This window comes from Leptonychotes weddellii, chromosome 7 (assembly GCF_054177405.1).
Source record: "Leptonychotes weddellii isolate Sample4059 chromosome 7, ASM5417740v2, whole genome shotgun sequence".
Classification (NCBI taxonomy): domain Eukaryota; kingdom Metazoa; phylum Chordata; class Mammalia; order Carnivora; family Phocidae; genus Leptonychotes; species Leptonychotes weddellii.
In genome coordinates this window covers 78,136,792-78,151,650 of record NC_138375.1, presented here as the reverse complement: position 1 = coordinate 78,151,650, position 14,859 = coordinate 78,136,792, and the positions used below count along the sequence as shown (strand labels likewise).

General features: G+C 36.5%; 1 protein-coding gene across 1 annotated transcript in view; it reads left to right on the top strand.

The window, feature by feature from the left end:
* The window catches only part of LOC102743681 (adhesion G-protein coupled receptor V1), a 226,255-nt gene that overhangs the window by 182,536 nt on the left and 28,860 nt on the right, over positions 1–14,859 (top strand). The window contains exons 69-75 of the mRNA XM_081826583.1: positions 970–1,209; positions 2,513–2,662; positions 3,718–4,191; positions 6,580–6,723; positions 9,145–9,319; positions 9,998–10,133; positions 11,942–13,047. Of these exons, the coding sequence (XP_081682709.1) occupies positions 970–1,209; positions 2,513–2,662; positions 3,718–4,191; positions 6,580–6,723; positions 9,145–9,319; positions 9,998–10,133; positions 11,942–13,047 (2,425 nt within the window). The remainder of the gene's footprint in view (positions 1–969; positions 1,210–2,512; positions 2,663–3,717; positions 4,192–6,579; positions 6,724–9,144; positions 9,320–9,997; positions 10,134–11,941; positions 13,048–14,859) is intronic.

The following is a 14,859-nucleotide window of genomic DNA, read 5'->3' as shown; positions in this document are numbered from 1 at the left end:
GGGAGGCATTTGAAACCATGTGGCCAAAGGAGTGTAGATAGGGATGTGAAGGATACAGCCAGAAGTCCAGGCTGCCAGCATTTAACTATCTGACGAAGGAAAGCCAGCAAAGAAAATTGAGATGTAAAGGCAAAAGGGAATGTATGTGTCATGGAGGCCATGAAAGACAGGATGCTGTGTTTCAGGAAAGAGGAAGTGATCAGCTATGCCTGGTGCTGACAAAAGATAAAAGAAGCAAAGAGAAAGTCCCAATTTTCTTTCCTTGTAGATACAAAAAGTATATAATTTTATATTCTAGAAATATTTAAAAATGCATTTATTATACAATTTTTTTCTTATAACAATTTATGAAAATTTATGTTCATTTTACACTAGGAATTTATTTAAGTATATTTAGAAGAAATTGCACACCCAGCAGATTTTTCATGTGGTGTTATTGTCTTACTCAAATAGGTTTTGATTGACAAAGCCTGTACATACAGCAAGACAGTGTTGTACTCATTTCTTTAAGTTTATATTTCTCTAATACATGTATATTTAAAATGTGTGCTTTTACATTTTTATTTTCCTGTGGTGATGACAAATGACCAGGTATTCATATTTTTCTTTACTTATTATCCATGAAAACTGATATTCTGTAAGTATGTAGTTTATATTTGCAAATATTAGTATTTTTAAAAAGACATGAGGAATTCCCTGGAGATAGCCTAGAATAATTTTCATATATATATATATATATTTTTTTCCCTAATACTACATATCCTGCAAAGTAATTCTTTGTTTAAAATTGATTATCTCTGGGGTACCTGGCTGGCTTAGTCAGTAAAGCATGCAACTCTTGATCTTGGGGTTGTGAATTTGACCCCAATGTTGGGTGTTGAGATTACTTTAAAAAAAATATTAAATAAACAGATCGATAAAAATAAAATAAAATTGATCATCTCCACTAAAAATACAAACACCCTGCAGGTGAACTGGGTGATATTAGGACCCAATTCTCAGGAAGCCTTACCACCACAGAACAGAGACATTGCAGACCCAGTGAGTGGATCCTTCTATTTTGGAGAGGGAGAAGGTGGTGTGAGAACCATCACTCTGACAGTCTATCCTCATGAAGACATTGAAGTTGAAGAGATTTTCATTATTAAACTTGAACTTGTGAAAGGAGAAGCTAAATTGGACTCCAGAGCTAAAGATATTATATTAACAGTAAGTCTAACTTTATTTTTCCCACAAAATTTTGGAGTAATGGATTTATCAGAAAATGCATTTTACATTTGTTGAAACTCCATGGGCGCTTATGATGAATTGAAAGTTATAAAACCAAATGAAGTCATAATAATTCCTATGGGCCAGACTTTCTGGTTATTATACTAGTTTATTATATAGCTTGATTATTGGTAATTACTTTTTAAAGGGCTCTCATATAGTGATAAATACTTATTTTCTGCTCTGAGAAAATTTGGTGTTTTGGGAATATTTTTGCACTTTCAGACAGAAGCTATTTGTTATATCATCCTAAACGTTGGATATCTTTGCCCTGAAAGTATATAAAAGTTATTAACTCAGTCACCAGTCAGATTGTTGGAAGGAAGAATTGTATTTGTTTAATTAGCATAATGATGTGTTGGATCAAATCTGAGTTGAGCATATTTGATATAAATGAACGATTCAGTCCATCAAGGGTAAAAAATGCTGAGAACTAGGGCTATGAAAACAATGTAGAGAGGTGCTCTTTTTTTTAAGTTTGGAAAATACTCTAGTCTGGGGTCTCAGTCAGATTTCTCCAGAAAAACAGAGTGAGAGGGAGAGAAAGAGAAAGAAAGTTTGATTTTAAAAAATTGGCTCACGTGTTTGTGAAGGTTGCAAAATTCATAGAGCAGGCTAGTAGTCAGGAAGCTCAGGAAGGACTTGTGGTTGTGATCATGAGTTTGAATTTTGTGGAATAGGCCGGGAGACTGGAAACTCAAGCAGGATTCCTAAATTGCAGTCTTGAGGCAGAATTCCTTTTTCTCTGGGAAACCTTATTGTTTGCTCTTAAGGCTTTCAATTGATTGGATGAGGCCCACTCACAATATCAAGGGTAAGCTCTTTGACTTAAAGTCAACTGATTGTAAATAGTAATTACATCTACAAAATACATGTAGACATTTACAATCTACAACAACATGTAGACTATTGTCTGCCAAACAATTAGGCCTGGTTAAGTAAAGCAAACATGAGGCAAATCCAGCCAAATTCAGGCACTGAAGTAATATCCTTTTGAGACCCTACAAATTAAAGTTTTCCAGACACTTCCATTGTCCTTGGAGAATAAGAACCTACTTGTTTAGATGACAGTATACTAAAGAAGCTTTTGAAAAATCAGGTAGCTAGGCAGATTATATTCAAGTATTATTCCTGTTTTTCTTTCATTTTTTCAGCTTATTTGTATATTGATATGTTGGATACTGTAATTTCATCTATAGTTGTTAAATATGGCATTCACTCTATTGTCTCTTTCTATTTTTAGATACAGAAGTTTGGTGATCCAAATGGGGTTGTTCAGTTTGCTCCTGAGTCTTTATCTGAGAAGACCTATTCAGAGCCGTTGGCTCTGGAAGGGCCCCTGATCATTACTTTCTTTGTCAAAAGAGTCAAGGGCATTTTTGGAGAAATTATGGTATCATTTTTCATTTGATTTTTAAGTAATGTAACAATTTGCCTAACAAATGTGGTTGTGAAGAACAGAGAAACTATGTGTTCTGGTATAAGTTTTGGAAGTGACATGAGTTTCAGAGAAACTGAGAAGGTTCATTTCAGCACCTTTGGGTTCTGTAGTCAACATGAACCTCTCTAGCTGTCTTTCTAAATCCAGCTACACTTAGAGTGAAACGATCTTCCTCACACTTAATCATGAAGAGTATGACTGAACTATTTTGTATTTTCTTGTTTGCTATAACGTTTAACTTCTACTTAAGTCCCTCAATGATTTTTGTAAATTGCTTAATATATTCTTCAGGACTTTATCTCTCCATATAGTTTTTTCATTTATCAACTGATTTTTAAGAGGTTGAATTTGTGTGTATATTGACATAGAATGTTTGGGGATATTCTTGTAAGTCATTGTGATATCTATCTAACAGACCAAGGTTATTTGTTTGCTAGCAGAACATACTTTGAAATTTTTCTTTATGGATTTAACTCTTTTCCTGTATTGGAAATTAACTGGTACTTCTTCAGTGGAAGCTTTATGGTTCGGAGTCCAAAAATTCTAGGAAAATAATTTTTAATTCTTGAAATCTTGTTAAAAGCAAACAAAAACAAATTCCAATATAAAGCAACAGACTACTCACTTTCTACCTTCAAGTATTGTCTGGTTCAAATGCCTGTTAAATATATATTCAGACCTTTTGAATGTATTTGTGGGACTGCCATTCTCAAGTTAACTTTGCTTTGCTTTATCTCTTCAAATCGTGTTATTATTTTAGAAGTAGGTGAAATGAGATTTTGTAACTTTGTACTGCAAATTGCATACATTAGCCCAAAAGAGTTCATATACTTTCACGGTGCTAGTATCATTCCTCCATACTTTCTAAACTGATTATTTGGGGCATCTGGCTTTGAATATAATGATGCACAATTAAAAATTTTTTTTATATATTATAGAGGAAAACATAAAGGATTTTGATTCAGTATACTGAATTATGTGACTTTGTTGGATTTTTTTGCTTTTAGGTTTACTGGGAAATAAGCAGTGAGTTTGATATTACAGGAGACTTTCTTTCTACAAAAGGATTTTTCACTATTGCTGATGGAGAGAGTGAAGTGAGCTTTGATATTCATTTGCTCCCAGATGATATACCTGAGATAGAAGAAGATTATGTGATCCAGCTTGTTTCTGTAGAGGGAGGAGCAGAACTGGATCCAGAAAAATGCATCACACGGTTCTCTGTTTCTGCAAATGATGACCCACATGGAGTATTTGCTCTGTATTCAGATTATCAGTCGCTCTTTATTGGGCAGAACCTTAGTAGATTCATCCAAATTAATGTAACCCGGCTTGCAGGAACATTTGGAGATGTTGCTGTTGGATTTCGCATCTCATCTGACCAAAAGGAGCGGCCAGTTTTTACTGAAAATGTAGAGAGGCAACTGGTGGTCAAAGATGGTGCCAGATATAAAGTGGACATGGTACCAGTGAGGAGTCAGGTTTGTAGCATTTCTTCAGTTTCCCGATCATTCCAATGTAACTCCTTCAGGAGAGCACTGGCTTATCTCATGATCAGCTTACAGTCTTACTGAGATATTTAAATGTAATCATAGAAATGCGTAATAATAATTGGATGATACATTTGCAGATCATAAATGAATTAGGTATATTCCCATTTGGAGATAACATATTTTTGTCTAAACAGTAGCAGGCACTTATGTAGGACTTACTCTTACATCCCTGTATTCTTTGGGAAATTGACTCAGTGTCCCGACCCTGTTGATTAATTTCTAACCTCCATTTCCTATTTCCGAAAATTTTCAATACTGGAATAAAGACTGCAAAACTGGGGAAATGAGAGGTAGATTAACTTAACCAGAATATGATTATATCAAGTCTCATTTACAAGTTAGAAGAGTTTTTTAAAAAATACAGTGTGCTTGAATTATCTACCTTGAAACATTTTCCCATACATATCTATGTAACATTACCTTCTGAATGCATTCAGGTTTTAATCTCTGTTAATGAACACCAGAGGACATTCCTTAGCTTTTCTAGGAAGAGCTTTGTATTATTCTATAGTGAGATTTCATTTGACAGTAAGACATGCTACAGTGAAGATCTGATTATTCTGTTATTTTACTAAGCAATGTGGATAGTATAAAACTATTCTCACACTATGTATAGGAAAACCAAAATATGTGATGTATATTACATGGACTAAAACCCTTGATCTGCCTAACTCGTAGATTGTGTCTTGTAGTGGGTGGTACTTGGTACATTTTGAGGGACGTTAGTCCTCTTCATTTCCCTGCAAAAGCTGAATGGTATACAGTTGACCTTTGAGCAACAAGGGTTGAACTGTGCAGATTCACTTATATGCAGATTTGTGTCAGCAAATGCAGTACGGCACTGTAAATGTGTTTTCCCTTCCTTATGATTTTCTTAATAACTCTTTTCTCTGGCTTACTTCATTGCAAGAATACAATAGTAATATATAAAAACTTATAAAATATGTGTTAATTGACTGTGCATATCAGTAAGGCTTCTGGTCAACAGTAGGCTATTAGTAGTTAAGTTTTGGGGGACACAAAAGTTATATGCATATTTTCTCCTTCTAACATTTCAAAGAACAATGCATTATATCCAGAGCATGAGGGGAAAAGGGAACCACTGAAAAAAATCCTACCCTTGATTTATGCCCATGTCACACCTGAGCAGCCCAGCCAGTGAACTGCGTGGGGGAAGGGAACGCCCCTAGAGGAGAGGTGGGAGACACAGGCTTAAAGTAAGGACACTGATTTATTTCTGTTTCCTTAGCACTTGATCTGTGAGTCATGTTCAGTGAATGTCACTTTGAAAAAATGGAGATTGATGGAATGAATGAAACATCTGTTATCCTCAAGTTACATAACATTGAAACTACTAGGGTACATATTGTGTATATTTGGAGGGCTGTGGTGTATGTTTAAATAAGTTATATTTAAAAGAAGAACAGACTCCACAAAAATAGTTATTTTATGTTCAATAAAGATGTACAGAGTTTTTAATAATATTCTAGGTTATGGGATAACTTGGGGGCTTATCCACTATCAATAACAATATTTCTCTTGGGAAAATGTTTTGTAAATTTCAAAAAAAAAAATTTAGGGTAACATTAATTTTTAAATTCAGAGTTTCCCTTATTTATTAGATTTGAAAACTTTATTTTTTTTTATTTACTTGAGAGAGAGAGAGAGAAGGAATGGGGGGAAGGAGCAGAGGGAGAGAGAGAAGCAGGCTTCACACTGAGCAGGGAGCACGATGTGGGACTCGATCCCAGGACCCTGGGATCATGACCTGAGCCAAAAGCAGATGCTTAACTGACTGAGCCACCCAGGCACCCCTAGATTTGAAAACTTTAAAAATTGGTAATCTAATACATTTCATTAGTAATTTTTATTTATCCAAAATACTCAAGTAATCAGTATACCTAAATCATTATCCATTTTGAATAAATTTCATTGGAGTATTATTTATCCCTTAATGAAGAGGAAGAAAGAGAGTTTTGCTGCTTTTAGGAGCTGATTCTGTTCCCCAGTGAGCTCTTTCTTTCCTGTGGTACATGATTCATTCTATTACCAACACTACTTCTGTACATCATTCTTGAGGCCATTTGGGCACACATGGAGAATTTGCAAATTTGTGCTTTTTACACTCTATCACTCATCACCTATGGTCTTCATACTGGTGATTTGTTTTATAACCTGGAGGGAAAGGCATATATTGATGAAACTGTACAAAAGGACCCTGTGGCAGTGTGCTAATGACTCATGTCAAATGTCAGTATTTTTCTCTGGAAATTATTTTTTGCTACTAAAAAAGTCATTGATCTTGTTTGTTTATAGGTCTTCCTATCCCTGGGCTCTAATTTCACCTTGCAACTGGTGACGGCAATGCTTGTCAGTGGACGTTTCTATGGCATGCCAAAAATTCTCCAGGAAGCGAAATCCGTTATCCTTCCTGTCCCTGAGAAAGCTGCCAATTCTCAGGTAATTGGTCCTGGGTGTGGAACCAGGCAGGAACCACTAGAGGGCAGCATTCATAGGAAGGATTAAAAAGATTCTTAGACATAAAATTTCTCAAAATTACTATTTTCTTAAATCAGTATCAAAGTAGACATGGATACATTATATGAAAATAATTTGCCAAGTTTCAACATTTTCCTTTTTGGATATTTAGAAAGTTTCCGTCCCATAGAATTTGAATATAAAAATTTTTTAGATTATGGTCACTTAGAATGAAAATTTCCAGGTTTTTTAAGGTTGTTTTTAATAGAATATTTAATATTGAGGTATTTTATGCTAAATAATTAAAATTAAAATAAAACATCAGTTAATATTCCAGACTTTTTCATTTACTAACATTGTGATTATTTGTCTTTCATTTTTGGAGCTCTTTTTATCATGACAAGTTTGTGCTGATGGAGATAAATGCTAAAGATGAGATCCTGTGACATGGTTGCCCCTAAATATTTGAATCTTCCACTGGAGTTCAATGTGGAAAGATTGTTTCCTGATCACTTCATAAGTTTACAGGAGAACAAAGAATATCTTGAGGGCTTTACTTTGTATGTAGGCTGGTTCTGTCAATATAGGAGCAAGACAGGGCTGTTGTCTTTGGCTCATGGTAATGTGTGTATTTTTGAGACCATGATGAAATAACATTGCATCCTGTTCCTTCAGATGGGAGGTCCTTCAGCTTGGTTAAGGCAGGCCTAGTCCAGTATGTGGACGTGTAGTCTACACAAATGATAGCCAGGTCTCGCCAGAAGCTTGTGTAACAGGGTCTCTGACCATTAAGGGCATGCTCTTCAGGAACTCCCTCCTGGGCTTCTTCTCCATAGAGAATGAATTTGCTTTGTCCCCTAAATGGAATCCATCAGCATTAAAAATAACTGAGAAGAATAGTGAGTTTTCTTTCTCCTGTACCTCATCTGTTCATGAGAGAATGGAGGAATAGAACTTAATAATACTTTGAATAGTTGTCTTCTTTTTGCTCACAGGTTGTTATAAAAAAGGATTCCTTTCAACATGAACCATTCATTTGGCATAGCAAAATATTTCCTACTCCTTGTTCACGCACATGGTTACAACATTTATCACTTCAAAGGGCAAGATTGGGGCCAGTTAGGATGTATTCCTGTCCTTGGTGTATCCTCTGTACTCCTTACCAGTATATGTGTGTGTGTGTGTGTGTGTGCACGTGCACGCACGTGCATGCGCTAGGTGGCTAGGACACTTTCAAACAACCCTAGCCATGTAGCATGCATTATCATAGATATACCAAAGGTTTTGACAATTCCTAAGCAAAAACCTCACTGTAATAGGGAATCTAGGCTAGTGTCAGGTTGAAGTTTCATTTTTGTTTTTATTTTCTTTTTCTTTCTACCCCAGAAGCTATCCTGGGGTACCTTCTCATACTTTTCTGTTACTTTCCATTCCAGTTTAAAATGGGGAGCATAAGGGGCATCTGGGTGACTCAGTCAGTTAAGCATCCAACTCTTGATTTCAGCTCAGGTCATGATCTCCGGGTCATGGAATCTAACTCCGCATCGGGCTCTGTGCTGGGCATGGAGCCTGCTTAAGATTCTCTCTCTCCCTCTTCCCTCCCCTCTCTCTTTTTTTTCTCTGCCTCTCAAAAAAAAAAAAAAAGTTTAAAAAAATGGGGAGAATGAGTCTTAATATAGAACTGTCAATCATATGGTATCCCACTTTATAGAATTTAGGACCAAAAGAGGTAAACTGAGTTATCCAAATCACAATGTGAAGCTAGGAATCTAGTTTTATTTTTACTGATTGACTAGAACTTATTTCATCTAGAAGTCACTTTTAAATCCCAGGGTTCCCTGAGAAGTTTACCATTAAAACAAAATCTTACTTGATATGGATGAAAAAGATGATTATTTTTAAAAAATCTTTGGATGTTTCTGATCCTCAAAAAAAAAAAATTGAATTGAATCAAAGAGCTGAGAAGAATCTTGATAGAAAATCTAGTTCATGGTGCTCATTTTATAAATGAAGAATTTGTTGTTATATCTTAGAAAGATGTCCGATTTCAGTTCTAAATAAACCAGGTTCTATAAAAACCCACAAACAAGTCATATTAAAATGCCATTTTTAATCTTTTGCTTTCATATAACCATAATTACATTTATCTTTCTTGAATATTATAAATTCATAGGATTCCATTTTGATAAAAAAAATAAAGGTATAAACTATAATCAGAATTATAAAATAGAATAAATTTCCAAGTCTCAGATGTCATTTCTTAAACATTACTCTTTAATTGAATATATTTTAAAACAAGAAAATATGTTGTGTAAACAAAAAGAAAGTTGACTTTTAATCCACTCTTCAGAAAATGGGAACCTTTAGGGAGAAATAAAATATTCTAAGCATGTTTTTCCTCAGGTTGGATTTGAATCTACCTCTTTTCCACTCATGGACGTCGCTGCGGGCACCAGCCAAGTTGTGATTTCTAGGAGAGGCACGTATGGCTCGCTCATGGTTGCCTGGGGGGCTGGATATGCTCCTGGGGTAGAAATCCCCGAATTCATTGTTGTTGGCAACATGACCCCAAAACTAGGTGAGTTGTCGCTTTGCTAAGATCTGCCCCGTAGAACATAGAGATAGATGTGTGATTGGCCACTAATTTTCTTGGCTCATTTCCTTACTTTGGATAACGAACTATTTGTTTTCTAATACAGTGCTCCCATGTTTTAGTGATCAGAGTTGCCCAGTCTACTTGGTAAAAACGAGAAGCTTTATTCAGTCAAATTAAAAACTTCATATGGCACCTGGAAATAGTGGTCACTAAGCAGCCAACTCTGTTGATATATTAGGAGTTTGTTAAAAGTAGTTCTAAAAACCTAATGTGGCTTGTACAGTAACAACAACAACAAAAAAGGCACACCTTTGTATTCGTTTACGTGTTCACTGGAATATTTCTGATAATAGAGCAGCTGTGGCTTCATCTCCTTTGTGTTTTTATTCTCCCGTTAGCTCTGGGAGGGTCAGTGAGCTGTACGCATTAGATGACCTGACCTCTACTCTGCAGAGCAGACAGGGAATGAGGGCAAAATTTTGGTGTAGGGACCTTTCTTTCAGTTCACGTACCCCTCTCCCCAACTTTTTTAGTGTATTACCTCTTGTAGATGGTCATAGAATTCTGGAAAAGACTCTATTTTACTACACTTTAAGAGTTGAATCCCAGTGTAAGAACTCAAAAATAATACCCTGCTTCCCTTCTCCTATTCCCGTTCAGGGAGCCTTTCATTTTCCCACGGAGAACAAAGGAAAGGAGTCTTGCTGTGGACATTTGCCAGTCCTGGTCGGCCGGAGGCCTTTGTTCTTCACCTCTCGGGAGTACAGAGCAGCGCCCCTGGTGGGGCTCAGCTTCGGTAAGATCAGTTTGATTCTCACCCAGCACAGTCTCTGAGGAATAATCTGGGATTTATCAGTTGAAACAGAAGAAGACACAAGGATCACTTTCCCTGGAGCAGATGCGGAAACGGTTTTAGGGTGGAGCCACGCGTGGCCTGCATGCCAAAGATGCCACGGAGGGAGGCCGACTTTCATAGAGCCACCCCCCACTGCTGGCTTTGAAGAGTGTTCTCTCTGAGCTCTCACTCAGCAGTGTTGGTCCGGAGGAACATCTCCACTAAGAACCGTGATGGCAAAGTCAACTATTATTAAAGAAGTCTGTCTTCTGAGCATCTGCTGAAACATACCTCATTTTCCTAAGGGATTAAGAATAAGAATCGGCTATAATGTGACTTGTACCAGTGGCTCTTTTGAGTTTAATTTAAATCAGTATGTTTGCAGATAGATATGTCCCAACCAGAAGCAATTTACTTTTCTCATACCTGGGGTGGGCTTGATCAAAACAGCAGAGGACAGACCTTAGAGACAGATTCATGGATTTAGTCCTGGCTCTGCCACTTACTTGCTGTGTGACTTTGGGAATGTTACTTGATCTTTCTGTCGTTGACTTACTTGGAAAATGGGGGAGAAGTGCAGACAACACCAGTGTGTGTTCAAGTATGTTTGTATGCATGTTTAGGTGTAGGCGATATTGGTTGGCAAAATCAAATATGGTTTTAGATTATACATATGCCGTTTAAAAAATGGGCACAGAACGTATTGCTGGGTAACAAATTTAAGTGCCTTTAACAACAGCAATAGTTAACAGTTTTATAGTGCTTACCCTAGACCAGGCATTGCTTTAAAATATTTTATATATACATACACACATATATATATATAATTCATATGTACATATATGAAATAAATGTGTTATATATATTTTATATGTATATATATGTTTACTATTACTCTTCACAACACCCATATGACATGGATACTATTATTAATCCCTTTAGATGGAGAAAGGACTCACAGATATGTAACAGACCCAGCATCACACAGCTAATAAGGTTGGGACCATGATTTGAACCCAGGTTGCCTTCTACTGTCTGAGCTTTTAACCACTATGCTATGTGTTGAGTGATGGGTGCTTGACACTAGAGAGTGATGGACTCTGGGGTGTCCTTCCTAAAGGATTAAAAGAACTGATTAAAAAAAAAAAAACTGTGAAAGAAAATATGTCTGTGTCCTGAATTCCGTTGATGGGCCACCTGTGTTAGCTCTGGTAAAGCTATTAACTCCCAACAAAACTCCACAGGGAAAAGCTAAGGATAAATCACTCAATCATGGATGTTTCTTCAAATTCATATGTAAAATTTTAGCAACAATTGTGTGAGAGAATAGTTCCATTACTGGCCACCTGGAAGAAGCAAGGATTTTGCATCTAATGGGGACAACTATTTCTATTTGGTAGATAAGAAATCTGGCTATATCCCAGGATCTTGAGTTTTTGGCTGCTTGTGTACTGATCATAAGAGAGAGCCTGATATTTCAGATTCTTCAGAGAGCTTCTCTGGGATAAACTGGAGAAACAGACCAGAGACCTATAAGCTCTTCACTGGGCTCCAACTTGTCAGGCTTGTCCCCCCACAATTGCAGCTTCTGTTCTTACATTTCGTGTGTTCTGGTATATTCATCAATAAGTGAGTAGGGTTTTAGGGAATTTGAAAGGGCATGCCATCCTTAAGATGCCCTCATGAGAAGCACCTTAAATATTTGAAAAATGAACCTCTACAATGGCATTCCTACTTTTTATCAGTTCTTTCATGTTTTTTTTTTCCAGATCAGGTTTCACCTTTGCTGAAATTGAACCAATGGGAGTCTTTCAATTTTCCCGTAGTTCTAGAAATGTCATGGTGTCAGAGGATACACAGATGATCAGATTATATGTCCAAAGACTGTTTGGGTTCCATGGTGATCTTGTTAAAGTTTCCTATCAGACAGCTGCAGGAAGTGCAAAGCCCGTGGAAGACTTTGAGCCTGTTAAGAATGGGGAACTGCTTTTTCAAAAATTCCAACCTGAGGTGGATTTTGAAATAATCATCATCAATGATCAGCTTCCCGAGGAAGAAGAAATTTTTTACATTAATCTAACTTCAGTAGAAATGAAAGGATTACAAAAGTCTGATGCCAATTGGAGACCACGCCTGAATCTAGATTTTAGCGTGGCACTGATTACAATATTGGATAATGATGACCCAGCAGGAATGGATGTTTCTTTCCCTAAGACAACTGTGGCTGTCGCAGTTGACACAGCTCTCATTCCTGTAGAAACTGACTTCTTGGCCACATACCCTGACACAACCAAGATAATGGCTGTTCCACAGCCCACCAAAATGGTTGACATTACTGAGGTGGCTGGTGCATCTGCCATCCCTGAGAAGCTTGTCACCGTTCCTGATACATCCGCCTTGTCTGAGACGCCTGATGTGGCCGCCGTGACTGCAGATGTTTCCGTCCATGGAATATTTAGTCTTGGGCCACCTACTGTTTATGTTGAAGAAGAGGTGGGAAATGGCACATTTAATGCTGCAGAAATTCTTATTCGAAGAACTGGTGGGTCTACTGGCAATGTGACTGTAACAGTTAAAACTTTCGGTGAAAGATCTGCTCAGAAGGAACAAAATGCATTGCCCTTTCATGATATCTATGGGATGTCCAACCTAACGTGGGCCACTGAAGAAGAAGATTTTGAAGAACAAACTCTTATCCTTACCTTTGTAGATGGAGAAAGAGAACGTAAAGTATTGGTTCAGATTTTGGATGACGACGAGCCTGAGGGGCAAGAATTCTTCTGCGTGTTTCTGACAGACCCCCAAGGGGGAGCACAGCTCGTGAAGGGGAAGGATGACAGTGGATTTGCAGCTTTTGCCAGTATCATTATTACAGGTATATCTCTGGAGTAATGGACATAAAAATGTGCTTGTGCTACAGAATTTATAATAATATTATTCTGTCTTAAATTTAATTTGAGAGGGTGAATTACTTGAATCACTCATAGTTATTATTAAAACGTTGTTTTCTTGTGGCATAGACCCATAACATGAACTCACGATGTTGTCCTGAGGCGCCAAGCTAGAATTTAATGGACTATAAATGTCACTTAGCTCTGAGCCAGTTAAACAGTCTATAAAATTTATATTATCACAATATAGGGAAAACCTTAAAAATGCATAAGTCCATGTTCTTCCTCTGGAAAATATTTAATTTAATTATCCAAACACATGATTGCCTATCCTGTTATGAAACCTCATTCTGAATTTCTAAACCACTTTCAATAATCCATCCCCAAAATCTAAGTCTCATTATTAGGAAGTTCTTCCTTTATGTTGGGAAGTAGATTAAAAATATTTTCTTTTGTTCTCCTGTTGAACCAATGCAGTTTATATAACTTTTTTTTTTTTTTTACCATTGGGTGTATGTATTATAATAGCTTAAAAATTCAATGATTTTTTTTAAAGAGTTCCTCATACCTCTTATAAAAGGTTTCAGTGATAGTTTGTAGTTTTCGTTTGAAATCATACTGTATTTCTTAACGTGGTTTAGCTCAGCTTGTCAGTACCTTACACTAATTAGAGTATTGACAAGGCCATCTTATGATTCTTACCTACTCTGCTCTTTTTTATAAGCATTTATGAATTATATATAGTGCTTTACAGTTTCAGATGACACCATGACAAAATAATGTAGTGGAAAGAAAACTAAATATCATGAAGCCTATATTTATGGCCCAGATCAACCATCAATTGGGAAACCCAATGAAATCATTTAGTGTCTACTCTTTATGTTTCTCTTTTATAAAAAGAAAATTTTAGAATAAACATCTTTATGGTCCACTTTTAGGATTTGATGCCTCCTCCTAGAATTTTTATTGTATGTTAGCCATTCAGTAATAATTTAGTCATAATTTTGCAATTGCATAACTTCCTTTTATACCCAGCACCATCCCATTTATGTTACCCAACAAATTTACACCAGTCAGAATTGTTATTTATTCCTGTTCCTCCAGTTTATTGAGTATTGTAAATTCTAATTCTATTGACCAAATTATTTACTGATTTTGATTCACATTAGCTTAATGCCATCTATATTTTTCTATTAAAATTATTTTGAGACTCGACAACCTCCTCCCCCATTCCATGACATAGATATTTAATTATAGTTATTGGAATGACAGTCAAAATGTTTAGCCACTAGTTTGGCAGAGGCACAGACCTGTCAAAGTGGTTACTGGAGGCTCCTTCCTATCCCAAGGATATCCCAGTCTAACTCTCCAGGCACTCAGTTGAACCTTGATGAGGTAGGTACTCTAAACGCTTACCTTCCCTACATAAGGTATATTGATGACACACAGATGATAAATAATCAACTCCATACCTACTTCTTACTGTCATGTGATGTAATTTACCTGACAACGTCTGCAGTACATTTGCATGGTCATATACCCCACATTTGCTTATTTGTCTTCTCCTCTCCTGGCTTTTTAACATAGTATTTCCCTTTTAACCACATCATGAATTTTTCCTATTCCTCTTATCTTTAGCTAATCTTCATAGTCTTTTCACATTTAGATTTTATTTTATTATTTTATTTTTTTTAAAGATTTTATTTATTTATCTGACAGAGAGAGACACAGTGAATGAGGGAACACAAGCAGGGGGAGTGGGAGAAGGAGAAGCAGGCCTCCCCTGAGCAGGGAGC